Source organism: Trichosurus vulpecula, chromosome 5, assembly GCF_011100635.1.
Source record: "Trichosurus vulpecula isolate mTriVul1 chromosome 5, mTriVul1.pri, whole genome shotgun sequence".
Lineage (NCBI taxonomy): Eukaryota > Metazoa > Chordata > Mammalia > Diprotodontia > Phalangeridae > Trichosurus > Trichosurus vulpecula.
In genome coordinates, this window is record NC_050577.1 from 301,167,816 (window position 1) to 301,182,096 (window position 14,281).

The 14,281-nt window shown below is 49.1% G+C and overlaps 1 protein-coding gene across 1 annotated transcript in view; it reads right to left on the reverse strand.

Annotated features, from left to right (window-relative positions):
- The window catches only part of TTLL12 (tubulin tyrosine ligase like 12), a 39,624-nt gene that overhangs the window by 20,945 nt on the left and 4,398 nt on the right, over positions 1-14,281 (reverse strand). Inside the window, exons 2-5 of the mRNA XM_036761158.1 lie at positions 11,499-11,674; positions 7,164-7,362; positions 4,559-4,718; positions 2,053-2,186 (exon numbers count right to left, since the gene is read on the reverse strand). Coding sequence (XP_036617053.1) covers positions 2,053-2,186; positions 4,559-4,718; positions 7,164-7,362; positions 11,499-11,674 — 669 coding nt within the window. The remainder of the gene's footprint in view (positions 1-2,052; positions 2,187-4,558; positions 4,719-7,163; positions 7,363-11,498; positions 11,675-14,281) is intronic.

Genomic DNA, 14,281 nt, shown 5'->3' on the forward strand with positions numbered 1-14,281 from the left:
TCATTGTCCACTGGGCCTCAGTTTCCTCAGCTACGTAGATGGGGTTAAATAACTTACTATTTGCTTCCCCTTTACCAACATGGATATCCTCTAGTTGGACGACACAATACCCAACTTTCCTGGGCTCTGAAATGATACATACCCAGCAGGGATATATTTCAGCTCCATCAGGAAGAGCCTAGAGTCCTTCTCCAGTGCTCACAAGTCAGGGACATTTCCCAATAGTTCTTGGTATGACTGGGGCGGGACGCTGCATGCTCCAAGTGCCCAGGGTGAGGCAGTATCTGTGGCCCAGCCAATGTTCTCTCGGCCGGCCTTTTCTGAGAGGTCAGCCTATGAGCTGGCCCCTGAGGGAAAGGACAGACTCACTGGGTCTTGATACACAATGAGGCAGCCACAGAATGTGGAGGGCAGAACCACGGAATGACGTTAGAAATAGAAGGCAGCCTGGAAGCCATCTAGGGTGAGGGGTCTCCTTCGGAAGTTAAACGATTTGCAGACCTCATGTTCCTTGCCATCTCTCTGAGTTCGGACATCGTGATGCCCAAGGCATCATGGTCAGAAGAGTTCTGCAGACTTCCCCCACCTCTGGGGGTCTTGCCCTAGGGTGGGAGTCACCAGTGTAGTCCAACTCCCTTATTTTACAGCAGAATGAGCTGAGATTGAGGGGGAGGGGCCTTGCTACATTGAGGTTCCTCAGTAAGTGACCAGAGGTGGGACTAGGACTCAGGTGTCCTGGCTGCCAGTTCACCACACTGCCATGCCTTTCCAATGGATCCTGGGGCACAGCTACATATCTAGAGCTTCCAAAGAAGGCAAGGTGGCTGCGGTGCTCAAGGGTGGTCCCCTTCTGCTCTCCTGAAGGCCGACCAAAGATCTTTCTCCCTTTTATTGTTACAATTCCCACTGCCTCCCACACTAATGAGAACAGCCGGCCCACTCTGGGCTCCACCACTTAGCTCCTCCCACCTGCGCAGCTGTTAAAATGTCACTGGGGGGCTGGGAGAAAGCCCTTTAGAATGTGCTCTTATCTCTCTCTTCTCCTGGCTGGACGATCATCATGCTTCTGATCAACCTTCTCATTTCATGGTTCTTGAGGGGGGTAGCAGGGAGAACAGTCGGTTTCGAGTTTGAGTAGATGCAGGTTAGAATCCCGCTGTGTTAGCCTTACTACAAGGTGACCTTGCACAAGCTGCCTGGCCTCTGCAGAGGTCAGCCTTTCTATCTCTGTGAGGGGGAAACTGGGGGGGATCAGGGTTAGCCTGGGGCCAGTGAACTTGTTCTTAAAAATATTTAGACAACTGTATTTCAATAGACTTGGAGTTTATTTTATGCATTTTCTAACAGGGATCCCCAGACTGACCCCTGAAGTGTTCAGAGCACTAGAGAAGGTGAAGAACTCCTGGCACAGACTGTGTCTAAAGCTCCTTCCAACTCCAGCTCCCATGGTCTCACGATGCTAGTTAGGCAAAGGGACCCTGCCTTCTGGGGCAGAAACATGAGTCATTTATTGGAGCCACTACTGAATGGCACCCCCACAACAGGGAGAGACTAACAATAACATTCAGAGTGTTTAAGAAATCTGCAAAGCACCGTGCATGTATTAGAGCCTCACAATAATCTCATGGGACAGACAGTATTGGTATTATGCCCATTCAGCAGGCAAACAAACTGACCCAAGGTCACAAAGGCGGGATACAAACCAAGGTCTTCCTGACTTCATGCCCAGCTCTCTTTTCACTGCTCTGGGGCACCTCTTTCGTACACACCGACAAGGCTAAGAAAAGAGGGCTGGGAGCGTGAAGGAGGCACCCTCAAAGAATAACACCCTTACAAGGCCCAAGGAGGCACAGGGCACCCGCAGCTGAGGGAGTTGAGACATTTTTCCTGCTCCTGAATCCAACCTTGTCTCCGAGGGTCCTGGTTCTGCCGCTGGGCTAAGCACCCTCTTCTGCACTATCTGAGAGATGGCCTCCTAATGTCTGAAGAGCAGACAATATTCAAGGTGGCCTGCAGCAATGCCCGGCACAGGCAGCCTTAGCACCATCATACCTGGTAGTGTTCCTCCGATGGCTCAGGGGTAGAGGAGCTGATGTCCAGCACGTCCGCAGGAACCCATGGCAACAACACGCATTTCCGGATTAGCTGGTCCATTTCTCCATAGGCAAAGTCCCGGGTCACCTCCTCTGTGTCAAGGTACATGGTTTAGTAGGTGGCAGTGAGGCTCTGGGCACCTCTCCTCTCCCTGCTAGGGCGGCTGAGCACACACAAAGGGATGACAGGGGGGACAGGGGACGGAAGGAGAGCAAGCTCTGTTCTCACCAATCACCATCAGCCCTGCGGCTTGCCATACCTTCTCCTCACTGTCTCATCCTCCTCTCCCTGAACTCAACGCCATCCAGATGCCAATCCAACCACACCTATGCCTTGGGCTGTGCCTGCCAGAATGCCTGCTTCACCCTCTGCTCCTCCTTCTCTCACCCTCTGATTCATTGGCTCCCACTGAGACCCAGATGCTTTCTGGTGACACCGCTTCCGACTCTGCCTTCTCTCCACCCAACACACTTGATCCCCATCGTCACCTCCAGACCCTCCCTTGACTTGCTTTACTCAGAAACGTTGCTTTCTTGAAATCTATCCAGTCAGTAATAGCAGCTCCTTCTGCCTCCTTTCTCAGGTCAGCACCTGGCCCACTAAGATCCTCTCCTCCCCACCTCCTGCCCTCAATTTACACTAGGGGACTTTAACATTCATATAGATAAGGGGTTCTTTCTTCCCATTTCCTCAATCTCCTGAAGTCCCAGAGCCTACTCCTCTACCCCACTGGAGCTAAACACAGCGATGGTCACACGCTAGATCTTCCCATCACTCCTAAGGGTTCTCTGACTAGAGCTTTCCATCATGCCACTCTTCCCTAGCTCTGGACCCCCTACCCTGGCTTTCACACTTAGTGAGACCTCTGTCCTTTTCACCCCTCCACACCTTCCCAGGCCATTCCCCAACTTGACTTCACTTTCTTTCTCTTCCAAGCTCAATCTGACAGTTGGTCACTTCACTTCTGCTTTGTCCTTTGCTCTGGGATCCCTGGTCATCTCATCACTATTCTCCTGACAAACTTCAGCCCTGGATCCTTTGCACCATTAGCTCCTTCTTCTGTCATTCTCCTTATTTCAATACCTCTCAACATCATCGTCCCTCCTCTTCTCTTCTCCTCTGCTCTGACAAAGAGGTTGCCCTTCTTCTTGCCAAGGCTGTTACCATCTTTACAAACCCTTCACTGACCTGATTACCCCCTCAAGCACTTTCTCCTTTTCTCAGCCAAACTCCTTGAGGAAAAGTGGTCTGTCTACACTTACTGCCTGCACTTTCTATTCTTACACGCACCTCAATCTTATTCCCTCCAAAGACCCTGACTGCCAAATCTGGTGGTCTTTTCTCTGCCTTCGTTCTTCTTAACATGTCTGCTGTGTTTGGCACTGCTGATCTTCCTCCTTGCTTGTCCATCATGACCTTCCTCCCTCCCGATGTGCCTCCTGACTGCTCCCGTCCGACTGCGGCTGCTCCCGGCTCTGTGGTGGCTCCCCTCCCTTCTGCCTCCGGCCTCTTGCTCTCGGTGACTCATCAGCTCCCAAAGTCTAACTATAAACTCAGTGTAGGGGACTCCCAGGACTAGACAGCCAGCTACAGCTTGTGGCTTAGGCTTCAGTCCTGTACGAACAGGGGCCTTAGATGTGATCTTAAACTCAAACTTGTTTTCCCAGCAGCCCCTTCCAAATGCCCCTATTTCTTCTGAAAACACTCCAGTCTCCCAGGTTCACCAGCTTGGCATCATGGCCACATGTCCAATCAGTTGCCAACCCCTGCTCTTTCTACCTTCATATTGGACCCTTCTCTTCGCTCCCTCAGCCACCACCTTAGCTCAGGGCCTCATGCCTTCTCACCTCAACTGTCAGGACAGTCACAACCTGGTGTCCCTGCCTCAAGTATCCCTCTGTTCTAGGCTGTCCTTTGCACAGATCTGACCACATCATGGGACTCTCTACTGTCCCTAGGACAAAGCCCAAGTTCCTCTGCCTGACTTTTAAAGTCTTCGACCACCTGGCCCCCACTTACCTTTCCAGACTCATTACTCCCCATCCTATCCCTGCCTGCTCTCTGGTCCTTGCCTGTGACAGCCCCCTCCTGACTCTGGGCCTTAGCAATGGTCATTCCCCATGCCTGGAATGCCCACCCCCCTTATGTCTGCCTGTCTCAGAGACCGTTTCCTTTATAATGCAGTTTAGGCACCATCCTCTGTATGAAGCCCTTCCTGATCCCCCAAATGCTGGTGCCCTCCTGCCCAGATGATGCTGTGTTTAACTCTTTTGTATACATGTGCATTTATTAACTGTATCTGTGTGTGTGCGCGTGTGCACATGCGTGTGTGTACATGTGCATTTATGTCTCCCCATGAAGAGGGACTATTTCCTTTTTTGTATGTGTATTCACAGTGCCTGACACACAGTAGGTGCTACACTGATGTTTGTGGACTAACCCAAACAAGGAAAAGCAGACTTACCACCTGTTTCAAGGTCTCTCAGGGGCCAAAGAACTGTGTAGGCGATCTGCTGAGGCATATAAAATAAGGGTGCTGTTGCAAAGCTTGGCTCATCTGAGTGCTGAATCCTAGATCCAAATTCATCCATGATATACCACACAGGAACCTTTTCCTCTGCAGTCTTTTTGGGGAGAGAGAATACAAAAGCCATATTATAAAGACTCATGCTCTGAAACAGCAGTGTTTTAGCTTAGCCTCACGGCTATGGCTACTAATTTTTGTATTTTGGGGGTTTAACTTCTGTAACCATGTGGACTTGACATTATTTCAAGGATCTGTCATTCCGCTGGTGGCATACCTTCAACTGATGTGGGCTTCATCCTTCTTTAACTAGTAGAAAGTCTGGAATTTCAGAGTTACCATGACCAAAAAAAAATCATGAGACTCTTCCAATATTCTAGACTAACCTATGGCCCGCCCTGAAAGCCCAGCCAGGTTGGGTTACTGCAAAGCCCATCTAGGGTATGCACCATGCCAGCACAGCCTTCAAAACCTGGGTCACCTTGCCCATGTCACGATAAGGCCATTGGGGCAGGGGTGATCTAAAAAAACTCAGTGGGGGACTTTTGTAACAGTACTAGCTGACACACAGAACACTATTTTATCATTTGCAGCTTTACAACAGTGAATGGAATGCTGGCCCTACAGCCTGGTTAAAGTTCCACCGCTGGCATCTCCCATACTCGACTGCATCAGAAACAGAGACATTCTGGCATTGTCTTTACTGCTCATCGCTCTGGACAACTTCCCAAGAGAAGGGGCTGGTCTGCACGGGAAGGATGAGTTGTCTCATCTAGGAGTTTCTTCTGTGAAGGAACTCACTGGCACGGTCCTGTTCTCCATCTCAAATGATTCTTACAACAATCCTACGATACGGATTCAACAGTTCTTTGAGAAGTGATGCTCAAAGGGGCCGACGAGTGATGGAGGTGGGATTCAGGCCTCGGTCTGGGCTGCAAGTGCGATGTTCTTTCTACTCTATCACACCAGATTCCGCCTCCTTTTGGGCTGGGGCTGAGGGGCATGGGAAGCGAGATGGCATTAACGTGGAAGATCACTAAAGTATTCCATCCCAACAAAGTGGTTTTCATTATCACCATGTAAAGAATGACCTGAAGCTACAAGAGCCAATTGGGAAGTCAAACCCAAACTCAGTCCCATTTGGGCTATTCCCTTGTATTTTAGGCCCCACCCCAGAAGCAGTGGATGAGACTGCTCCTTCTACTGCTGTTACCATAGGTCAAACCCAGCCCATATTAAGAAGGGCCTGGAGGGAGGGGCAAGAGATAATCCTCACACCCAACTTAAGCCAATTTCTAATCCTTTTCTGACAGGGCCATACTCCAGAGTTGTGCGCCTCTGTGTCTGTCATGGGAAGATGGGAAAATCCAAGACAAGTGGCATATGGCAGAAGTCAAGCCAAGATGACTGAGAGAGGGGCTGCTATTTCTGCCGACTAGGGTAGAGGCCCACTAGAGAGACAGGAGAGAAAGCTGCATCAGGGCCGAGTCTGAGGAATGCTGGCCTTCTTCTGACTAAGCTCTTTTGAGCATTAGAGAAGCATTTCTCTTTGTTTCTAGATGCTCTCTACCTAATGAAAACTGCATGCAAAACAGAAATTTTTTCCTCCTTCCAAGGTGACCTTTTCATTTTTATAGTCCTCAAGGATAAATACAAGTTGCCCCACAGAATTGCTAACATTCAGATGCATGGGCATCTTGTTGCCTTCCCCTCATTTGGGCAGATGGTCTGTGTCCACGGAAGCAGTTGCAAGGGTTCCTACCACCAGCAACAGAAAATTGTGGTGACTGACGGTCAGAATGCCTCAGTTTCTGACAGAGTTGAATATGGGATAATGTCGTAGCAGCTGGCTATAGCTCCCTGCCTTAGAAAGCCAAAGGTGTTCTGAGCTGTTGTTTGCTGATGCTTAAGCACAAAGCTGGGCCATGTACCATCTAGGTCCTTCGTGTTATCATCCTAGTTGGGAAACCTTTCCTCTGCCACCTCACTATGGCCAAGGTGGGTCCTGGGTTCTCGAAGGTGATGCAGTTAGAGCGCAAGGCATTACATCAAACCGGAAAGGCTTTGGGTACAGGCCTGGCATCTGGATTGTTCGGGGAGTAGCCCCAACCGGGGAGAAGAGGCTTAGCACCAGAGGGTGGCCTGAACGCACGATGGAAAAAGGCACCAACTAAGGTGTGGAGGCACAATCCCTCAGCTGGGGAAGGAGGCGTGGACGGAAGCTCCGATTTGTGGAGGACACAAGTAGGACAACTGACTCAAGATCCAGCTCCCCTTAAGTTTCTTTCTCTTTTCATATCCTCTGATCAGTGTCTGGAGACTGAATGAACCCAAGCTTATGGATATTAAAGTGAGCGACATGTTTGGGAGCTGTCAGACAATGGCCTGGTCAAATGTTTCAGAGTGCAATGGCGAGGACTAACTCCCATTCTGGGGGAGATGTGCTTTACAGACAGGGACATGGCATGGGGTGTTCAGCTTTACAATCGGCTAGTCCTCAGGGCCCACCAAGTCCAGAGTCAAGAACATGTGAACCTCCACTTACCCCTTGAGAGAGCTGGTAAGTCTGGTTGTACTTCCACATTTCTTCCAAAACCAGATCCACGGGGCCCTCATCTGGAATTTCCCCATGAAATTCAATCCCCATCAAGTTGGCCATCCGGTGTAGCAGCCCCGGAACCTGCAGCAGCTGCTGGCGGGCATGTTCTACACGATACGTCCAGGCATGGTCAATAAGAAATATGCTTCAAAACAAACAAAAAACCCATTATCAGGCCTCACGGCAGTCAGGCTGAACCCATGCAGCTCATGGTTCCCTGCTGGCTGTCTCTCGGCTTGGTCATGGCAACACCAAGGCCATGAGACTGACCATCACTTTGCCCTGAGGAACGCCAAGTATGGAAAACGCAGGGCCATGGGAGAAGAGAGGAAGATGGAAAGGGGAGGAGCAAAGAAAAAACAGAGAAAGGCCAAGCACCACAGGAACATGGTAGGGGGCAACAGAGTACTACCAACCATCCCTCCAGGAACCTCTCAAGGCTCAGGTCCACCATCTAGGCCCCTAATCAGCCTGAGGGGCTGACTGATGCCTGTCACACCATTCGGTGGCCCGAGGAAGAGCAGAGCCCAATTCCGAGTCACTATAAGCCACAGAAGGAAGACTCCAAAGCACCAGGAGAGAAGCAGTCTGAAAAGATAAGCAGGGAAGCGCACAGCCTCTCGGGCCCTTGGGGGCAGCAGTGTTGCCATGTCAGAGTGAGAAGGCAGCAAGGGCTACTCTATGGGCAGTGCAAGGATTCATATAAGCAGCATCGGAGACGCCCTTTTGGGGGTTAGCTGTCCCGGGGGCCACACTGTCCTTCATCTGATGGGCAGAGTAGGCGGGGGGTGACAAGGCCAAGTTCTCCATGTGGGGCCCTCTAATCCTGACCCACCTCACTTATCTGGTCTCACTTTTCTCTCTTCCCTGAGATCTTATTCTTTATTCCTCTGCTTCTCCTCCTTTGCCCCTGCGGTCCTCTGTATTCTATTTTTCTCTCCCTTCAAAGGCATCCATTCATTCCCCCACCTGGCCCAGTGGAGCGTAAGCACTACCTTCACACTCCTGATCACCAGGTTCTCATCCTGGATATCCTTCCTCCACATCACCCTGGCCCTCACCTCATACAGCCAACTGGTCACCAAACCTTGCTATTTCTACTCCATTCACTCCCTTCTTCCTACCCCCACCGCCAACAACCTGGGGCAGGCCCTCAGTGGCCTCCTCCTCAGGCTCCATGCCTCACCCTCCCTGGCCTTTCCAGTCCATCATCCACAGAGCTGCCAAAGTGATGTTCCAAAGTATGACTGACCACATCATCCTTCTCTCAGCAAACTCTGGGGCTCACCTTCTACCCCTAAGACAAAATACAAACTCCTGTTTGGCACCAACAGTCCTTCCCCAACTCGTCCAGCCTCCTTGCACAGAAGTCCTTCTTTATTTCTGTTCCAGCCCATGTTCTAGACTTCTGGCTTCTCTCAGTGTTCTATGGGCTGACCCCAGGCCTGGAACCCTCTTAGTAGGTCACATTTCTTTCAAAGCTCCACTCAAGCACCAACTCCACCATTCCTAGTTCTCCTAAGGGGTGAGGACCTCATTCCTCCATGAGTGAAAACCTCCCTTGTTACTTACCTTGTACACATTTCCATCTACAGAGCACATAAACATCCCAGCCTTCTTACACTTAGCTCTGAGTACTCTGACCGACTACACTAGCCAACGTGAGACACTCTACTGCCCACCTCCTCAACTTTGCACTGGCTGTCCCACACCCCTGGAATGCCCTCTCTCTTATCTCTCTCCTCAGAATCCTTTGGCTCCTTCAACTCAGCTCAAACCTTCAGATTTCTCATGGCACCTCCAGCTGACACTGGTATTCTCCACCTAGTCTCTATGTATCTATTTATTTACATGTTATAATTATCATTATTATGTAAACTCTCTCTGAGTAGAGACTGCCATTCATTAAGGGGTCTTTTAGTAAACTGTGGTATTAATTAGGAAGGGAAGACTGGTTATAGTAGAAGGAAAAATAGAGCAGGAGTTAAACAGGTGTCTATTCCCAGCCTGGCACCACGTGGTGGTGTGGCCTTAGGTGAGTTACTCCTCCCTCCCCTCCCCCCACCTCTTTGGGCCTGTTTTGTCATCTGAAAATTAAAGAGGTGGGTTAGACCATTTCCAGGGTTCCTTCTAGCTTTGAGAATCCACGATCCCTCTAAACTTTCCCCTGCTCCCAGGCTCCCACCCTTGGAGTCTTTCTTCATTCCACACTCCCAACAGAAATGATCAATTCCAGCCTTATTTATCTGACCAAAAAATCTGCTGTCCAATAGATGGTCCCCCAACCTCCAAAAAGCAAGGAGAATCCTCGACCTCCCAACACTGCCTGCCTCTGGGATGGCACTTTCATGACATCAAGCTGAAACAGGCTCCTCTGCCACTTGTACCACGCGCCCCCAGTTCTGCCCACGGGATGGACCCCTCTCACATGGCAGGTCTTCAAAGTCTCTGACACGGCCTCCTCCTCCCTCTCACTCTCCAGTCCTTTCACCTGCTGGGTCACCCTCATCCCCCTCCTACTTGATGTCCATAAAACGTTCCCAAGCCAGACTATAACAAGGCATCATGGCACAGTGGAGAGAGGGCTGCGCTGGGGAGTCGGGGCCCTGGGCTCCAATCCCAGCTCTCCTGTCATTGTCACTCAGTCATTTCTCAGTTGTGTCTGACTCTTGTGCTCCCATCTGAGGTTTTCTTGGCAGAGATATGGGACTGGTTTGCCATTTCCTGCTTCAGTTCATTTTACAGATGAGAAAACTGAGGCAAACAGGATTTGGTGACTTGCCCAGGGTCACAATGTTAGTGAGTGTCTGAGGCTGCATTTGAACTCGGGAAGAAGAGTCCCGGTGTTCTGTCCAATGTGCCGCCCAGCTGCCCTAATCTACTGTGAACTGACAGGGTGATGTCTCATCACAGATGATTTCTCATCTGCGAAATGAAGAGGCTGCACTCAAAGGTCTTTGACTTTAAGCTTGTGTGTCATGTGACCAGAGCAGTGGCCTCTAGGGACAGGGACCACACCTGTGACTCTGTTGCTACAGGGACTTCTCTGTGCGAGGGTAGGTCACAGGTCAGCACTTTCTCCAAACTGCCCGTCTTAGAGAGGTGTGGAGCATCAGAAAAGTCTTAGAAGGAGGCTAAATGACCTGTGTCTAAGCCAGGATTTGAACTCAGGTCTGAGGCCAGCTTCCTATCTACTCTGCCAGGGCATGGAATAGGGAGCAGCGGGTTCAGAGAGTAAGGCATGTAGGCAAACTAATGGGGAAGAAGGGGCTGGTCACCATGGTGCAGGAGAGAGGTGGCTCAGGTAGAGGCGAACCAGTGCCAAGAGGGGCTCCAACTGAGGGGACATGGGGACTGAGAGGGAGGAGCGAACTCGGTGCCTAGGCCAGCCAGAGGGAAGCTTAGAGGGCTCAAGGATTCTTGGAGCTAGAGGAGCTTGGGAGCAGCCCTAACCCCTAACCCCACCCACCTCCGACCAGAGGCCAGAGAGGGAAGAGATCTCCCAGCCGTTGGTTCTAATTCCCTAGGCCAGCGACTTGTACAGAAGCAGTTTTCTTAAAAGACACTGAATATGCTTTGTCTTTTCCAGACTTTTTCAACTGAAATGTTAGCAGGGGAACTGCTGGGTTTTTTTACTTTGAGGACAGAGGCTGCAGAACACCAGCTATGGGGAGAAAGGGAAAAACCTCAGTCTTTGTAAATACACGACAAAGGGAAATCTCACAAAATTCGCTTCTCAGAGCTTGTCTTCAATCTCTCCAGAAAAAGCAATTCCACAAGTGAGAGAGTGATACCTTAAATGATTGTACTATAACTAAGACGAGCTGCTGGCTACGACTCAATGGAAATATCCTTCCCCTTAAGTGAAGTCTGTTTTCTAAGATGTCCCATGACCTGCTTTCCCGTCTTCTCCAAACTAAACAATCCTATTACCAAAGGAGCCCCTCCCCCCAATTCTTTCGTTACCCACCTACACAGCTCTTCACCGGGCCGAGCCAAGAAACACATTAGTTCTTCACGATTCAGGTCAAAGTGAGCAGCTCTTCAGCTCAATGTCAATGCCTGACACCACTGCTCCCCCCTCACAGGCCCAGTGTGAGCTGTATGCTGTTAGTGCCGGACACAGATCTCACTAGAAAAGTGAAGTTTAACACAAAGCTCACACTAACTTGAGTTTCACTTCAATCTCTCCCCAGTTGGGTAAGGGGCATCAGCAGAAAACACTCGCAAGGAATGGGTGGCACCGAATTCCCCAGCCTCAAGGCAGCAATGAAAACCTACCTATTGGGATCATTTGCTCGCAGTCCGTTTTCATTGGTCACAATTACTTTATAACAGAGTTCGTTCCCTGGATTTGGTTTCTTTTTCAATTCTTCTTGCATTTCTCCATCATCTTCTTCATCTTCCTCAACCTCCTCGACTTGCATGATTCCAAACATCTCACCAGCATCAAATATCTGTGATCAGAAGTACTTGGTCAGTCAAGAGTGTAGCAGTACATGGATCTACTAGGATGTCCCCTGTGTCATTCACCTGGGTTTATACAAGAGAAATCTGATCCAGGAGTATGAGAGCTCCAAGGCATCACGGAGATTATGTATTCCAGCCTTTTCATTTTACAGAAAACCGAGGTCCCAAGCAGGCTAGTCACATGGATACCAAGTCGGAGACTCAACATGAGTCAGTGCTAAACCTAAAATATCTGAAAACAAGTTAGAGACAACTAGAAATGCTGGCTTTTACAGCCTACCCTCCCTATTATTGTCAAGGGTACCACCGTGCTCCCAGTCACTCAGGCTCACAACCAGATGTCAGTTATTCAATCATCAAATGAATCTTCCCAAAGCCAGATCCCAAAGCAGGTCATGACTATGATACCTCCATCCAACAAATGCCAGGGGCTCCCTATCTCCACCAGGGTCAAATAGAAAACCCTCCGTTTGACTTTGAAAGCCCTTCCTACCCAGCAGCCTTCTCTCCCCTCAGGGACCCCGGCCTCCTGGCTGCTCCTTATATACAACCTTCATCTCCCCAGCTCCCTACTCATCTCCACCTCCTAGCTTCCCTGGATTCAGCCCAAGTACTCAGAGACCAAGGAAGAAGCTTTTTCCAGTCCTCCTTAATCTTAGCGTCTGAGACTGTCTTGGGATTATTCCCATTTCAGCCTGTCTCTGTCCTGTTTTCACACAGTCGTATGTCATCTCTCCTGTTAGACTATGAGCTCCTCAGGGAGCTCTTAGCACAGTGCCTAGCAAACAGTAGGCACTTCATAAATGCTGGCTGACTTTTATCAGTATTTTATCAGTACTTGGATAAAGGCATAGATAGCAAGCTGGTCAAACTGATCACACAAATCTGGAAGAGAAGGCTACCATGAAGGATAGCAGTCACCGCTCTAAAGATCCTGACATCCTCGAACACCAGCCCAAATCTACTGAGATGAAATTTAATAGGAACAAATGTAAAGTCTAATGCTTAGATTCAAAAAATCAGCTTCTCCAGTACCAGATGGGAAGGTATGTTTAGAGAACAGTTTGGCTGAAAACAATCTTGGGTTTTAGCACATTTACAACTTCCAAAGGACTTAACAGTGAGATCTAGTTTTCCTCAAAACAACTCAGGGAGAAAATTGGTGTACTAGCCTCACTTTTACAGACCTGGAAACTGAGGCTGGGAGAAATGAGACGACGAACTAGCTACCACTAGGAGCCCGTCTCCTGCCCTGAGGCCAGCGCTCCTTCCATTAGACTGAACACCTTCTGGGACACTAAGCTAACACTAATTTTTTCTGAGATCTCCAACCTTTTAAAAATATTTTAGCATTGCCTGTTGTTTATAATGTCAAATAATTCTGAGATACTGCCCTATCCTTGAATCAAACCCTTCCCTATAAGAAATAAAAATAGCTTAGCAAAAGCAACAAAGAGAGGTTGCCCAATGGTGCCATGGACCGAGTACTGGGCTGGGAGGCAGGAAGACCCGAGTTCAAACTCTGCCTCAGATAATTACTAGCAGTGTGACCCTGGGCAAGTCACTTCACCCCTGCCTGCCTCAGCTTCCTCAACTGTAAAATGGGGATAATAACGGTACCTACCTCCCAAGGTAGTATCTGTGAAGTGCTTTGCAAACCTTAAAGCATTATAGGAACACTAACTATGATCATAATAGAATCCAACTCTGACAAATACGGAATAATGACAGATGCCCCCACCTGTCTACCAAGCAAAGGGTTATTTCATTTTCTGTACTCTGGGATCATTAGTTTTTTTTTTAATAACTCAGGAGTTTGGTCTCTTTTTGGTGACATTCACACTTGCACCATCGTAGTCACTTGCTACGCTGTTCTGCTGCTGCTTATTTGACTCTCCCTCCACTCAAACAATCTTCTTGTGGTTCTCTGAATGCCCACCTGTGATTTCACACCATACAAACAGGTATCATTACATTTAGAAAGCAGCCTCACCCCGTGCCAGGGCTTCCTGTGCCTCTGGTGCTGTTACAAACACTGTGTTGGCCATTGGGCCTTTGTCTGTCTCTCTCCTCGGGCGCATGTGTCACACAAGTGGGCAGCAACAGTCTATTTTATTAGCTGTGCAAGACGCTTCCTTCTGGTCTCTCACTTCTTTAAATGCTGTAACTTTATACACAGATCCAAGTATATGCAAAGTTTTATAGGTGAATATGCGTGTACATATATATGTGTATATAGACAGAGTTTACTGTGGTATATGGAGTAAAATGTTGGTCTCTAACCCTAATTTCTGACAAGCTACTTTCTAGTTTTTGCAGGAGTTCTGGTTAAAGAGGCAGGCCTTCCCCAAATACTTAATGTTCTTGGGTCTACCAGACACTAGGCAACTGCTTTTTATTACTTCTGGTTTTTCTCTATCTAGCCCATTCCTCTGACTGACTTTTCTATTTTCCACTACAGTCACATCATTTCAATGACATTGTTTTATATTCTAGCTGAAGGTACCATGCCTGCTTCCCCGCTGATAAAGCACCCTATCTCAGTACTGGATAGCTCTGACAGTTTGGAAGCTCTATAAGCCAACAATTATCCC